General features: G+C 45.5%; 1 protein-coding gene across 1 annotated transcript; it reads left to right on the top strand.

Moving 5' to 3' along the window:
- The first annotated feature begins 337 nt into the window (after window positions 1-337).
- GSPT2 (G1 to S phase transition 2) lies at window positions 338-2,906 on the top strand. Its single transcript, XM_027099780.1, has 2 exons — window positions 338-452; window positions 559-2,906. The coding sequence occupies exon 2, from the start codon at window positions 570-572 to the stop codon at window positions 2,466-2,468; it is 1,899 nt and encodes a 632-aa protein (XP_026955581.1). The 5' UTR covers window positions 338-452; window positions 559-569; the 3' UTR covers window positions 2,469-2,906.
- The last annotated feature ends 383 nt before the right edge of the window (window positions 2,907-3,289 follow it).

Below are 3,289 nucleotides of genomic sequence, written 5' to 3'. Positions count from 1 at the left end.
TGCTTCCGTTGCTGGGTAAACCTTTAACCCCTATCCTACCTCCATTTGTTCAATAGGAATTTTCATTTTCACTTGAATCTTGAGTAGAATTGGAAATCAGGTGTGCCTGTCTAGGCTTAATCATTAAATCGTGGTCAAATCGCTCTCCCGGAGCGCGTGAACAAAAATGAATGGACATTTACGTAAAAAAAAAAAAAAAAAAAAAAGAGAGAGAGAGAGACTTTCGGACTTCACCCAGGACTGAGGATGCAGGAGGCCGAGCGTACGGATGGCAGCGAGGGGTCAATCCCCGCCCGGCGCCGGGTCGGCGGTGGAGGAGTCGGAAGTGGTCGGGGTTTGGGGGAGGAGATCCGCTCATACACAACAGGAGAGGCTGCGCCGCCATATCTGCTGCCGCCGCCGCAGTTGCGAATGCAGCGTCGGGACCAGGCTGCCTCCGCGCCGCCGCTAAGGTTCGTGTCGCTCCCCCCCGAGCCCCCTGCGCTTGCCGCCTCACCCCCGGCGGCACTGCCCTCTCTTTCTGGCCCGTTGAGCCCGCTCCCTTCCCGCATCCATCAGGGCTGAGGACTATGGATCCGGGCAGCAGCAGCAGCAGCGACTCGGCTCCCGACTGCTGGGACCAGGTGGACATGGAAGCACCGGGTTTGGCCCCGAGCGGGGACGGAGCCGCCTCGGCGGCTGCTGCGGCGGCGGCCGAGGCCCAGCGTGAGCCCCTCATCTCGGCCTTCAGCCGACAGCTCAACGTCAACGCCAAACCCTTCGTGCCTAACGTCCACGCCGCGGAGTTCGTGCCGTCCTTCCTGCGGGGCCCGTGCCAGCCGCAGATCCCCCCGGCCGACGCCCCCGGCATCGATGAAACCTGCCCCGGCGCGGGCGACCCTCAAGGTAAAAGGCTGGGACGGGGGGCACCTGTGGAACATTCCAAAGAGGAACAGTTAGTGTGGCGTGAAGGTTCCAATTCAGCCGTTACCATGGAACTTTCGGAACCTGTTGTAGAAAATGGAGAGGTGGAGATGGTCTTAGAAGAATCATGGGAGCACAATAAAGAAGTAAGTGAAGCTGAGCCAGGGGGTAGTTCCTTGGGAGATTCGGGGCCCCCAGAAGAAAGTGGCCAGGAATTGATTGAGAAAGAGGAAATCAGAAAATCGAAATCTGTGGTCATACCCTCAGGTGCTCCTAAAAAAGAACACGTAAATGTGGTATTCATTGGGCATGTAGATGCCGGAAAGTCAACCATTGGAGGACAGATAATGTTTTTGACAGGAATGGTTGACAAAAGGACACTTGAGAAATATGAAAGAGAAGCTAAAGAAAAAAACAGAGAAACTTGGTATTTGTCATGGGCCTTAGATACAAATCAGGAAGAACGAGACAAGGGTAAAACAGTAGAAGTGGGTCGTGCCTATTTTGAAACAGAAAAGAAACATTTCACAATTTTAGATGCCCCTGGCCACAAGAGTTTTGTCCCAAATATGATTGGTGGTGCTTCTCAAGCTGATTTGGCTGTACTGGTAATCTCTGCCAGGAAAGGAGAGTTTGAGACTGGATTTGAAAAAGGTGGACAGACAAGAGAACATGCAATGTTGGCAAAAACAGCAGGGGTGAAATATTTAATAGTGCTTATTAATAAGATGGATGATCCCACAGTAAATTGGAGCAGCGAGAGATATGAAGAATGTAAAGAAAAGCTAGTGCCCTTTTTGAAGAAAGTCGGCTTCAGTCCCAAAAAGGACATTCACTTTATGCCCTGCTCAGGGCTTACTGGGGCAAATATTAAAGAGCAATCAGATTTCTGCCCTTGGTACACTGGATTACCATTCATTCCGTATTTGGATAATATGCCAAACTTCAACAGATCCATTGATGGACCAATTAGACTGCCAATTGTGGATAAGTACAAGGATATGGGCACTGTGGTCCTGGGAAAGCTGGAATCAGGATCCATTTTTAAAGGCCAGCAGCTTGTGATGATGCCAAACAAGCACAATGTGGAAGTTCTTGGAATACTTTCTGATGATGCTGAAACTGATTATGTAGCCCCAGGTGAAAACCTTAAAATCAGACTGAAGGGAATTGAAGAAGAAGAGATTCTTCCAGGATTCATACTCTGTGATCCTAATAATCTTTGCCATTCTGGACGCACATTTGATGTTCAGATAGTGATTATTGAGCACAAGTCCATCATCTGCCCAGGTTATAATGCGGTGCTGCACATTCATACTTGTATTGAGGAAGTTGAGATAACAGCCTTAATCTCCTTGGTAGATAAAAAATCAGGAGAAAAGAGTAAGACACGGCCCCGCTTCGTGAAACAAGATCAAGTGTGTATTGCCCGTTTAAGGACAGCAGGAACTATCTGCCTTGAGACATTCAAAGATTTTCCTCAAATGGGTCGTTTTACTTTAAGAGATGAGGGTAAGACCATTGCGATTGGAAAAGTTCTGAAACTGGTTCCAGAGAAGGACTAAGCAGTTTTCTTGTTGTCCCTACACAATACTGTGAGAATTGACTACAAAAGTTCACCACCTTCTCTTATTTACTGCCCATTGACTTTTCTCCATATTTTGCAAAGAAATATTTCACAGCAAAAATCCATGTTTTGTCAGCTTTCTCATGTTGAGATCTCAGTTGTGTCACTGCTGAATTTACCCATAAGTTTCCTCCTCCTATGCCATTCTGCTTCCTTGAACAGAATCAGTAATAGCTTTGTAAGTGATGTGGATGTAATTGTCTATAACAATGAAAAATTAATATATTTTTTAATTTTTCATTTTCCCTTAGGATATTTAGACAACCCTTGTTCCACGCAGACCAATCAGAGTGTGTCAGTGTGTGTGTACATGTTAAAAAGACAACTAACATGTGAATAAAATATTCCATTTGAAACTCTTATTGATATTTGAAATGCTTTTGAATATTTTTTTAATTTGTCTGTAATACTTCTCAATTAGGTTTTTTACTGTCTCAAGTAACTGAATACATTTTATTACCTGCGCTTTTAACAACTGTCCTGCACTCACTGTTTTAAATGAGGAATTTACAAACAATGCACAGGTTTGTGTTAAAGGAAAAATTTTAATTTTGAGAAAAATAATTTAGAGGTCTTCCCAATGAACTTTGTTTTCTGTGTTCAAGTCCAGTCAATAAAGGAGCTCCTCTGCTTCCCCACTTGTGATTTGAAAAAGAAAAGCTCAGGCCATCTATCAAGTCCCCAAATGTTGAACATGGCCATATTACACATATACCTGGGGATTCAGACTGTATGTTGACTAGACTGTTATCTGCACTC

This window comes from Aethalodelphis obliquidens, unplaced genomic scaffold, assembly GCF_003676395.1.
Source record: "Aethalodelphis obliquidens isolate GAN/ISIS:26980383/991018 unplaced genomic scaffold, ASM367639v1 scaffold140, whole genome shotgun sequence".
NCBI lineage: Eukaryota > Metazoa > Chordata > Mammalia > Artiodactyla > Delphinidae > Aethalodelphis > Aethalodelphis obliquidens.
Note: the sequence above shows the minus strand (reverse complement) of the source record. Positions and strands in the feature narration are given on the sequence as shown.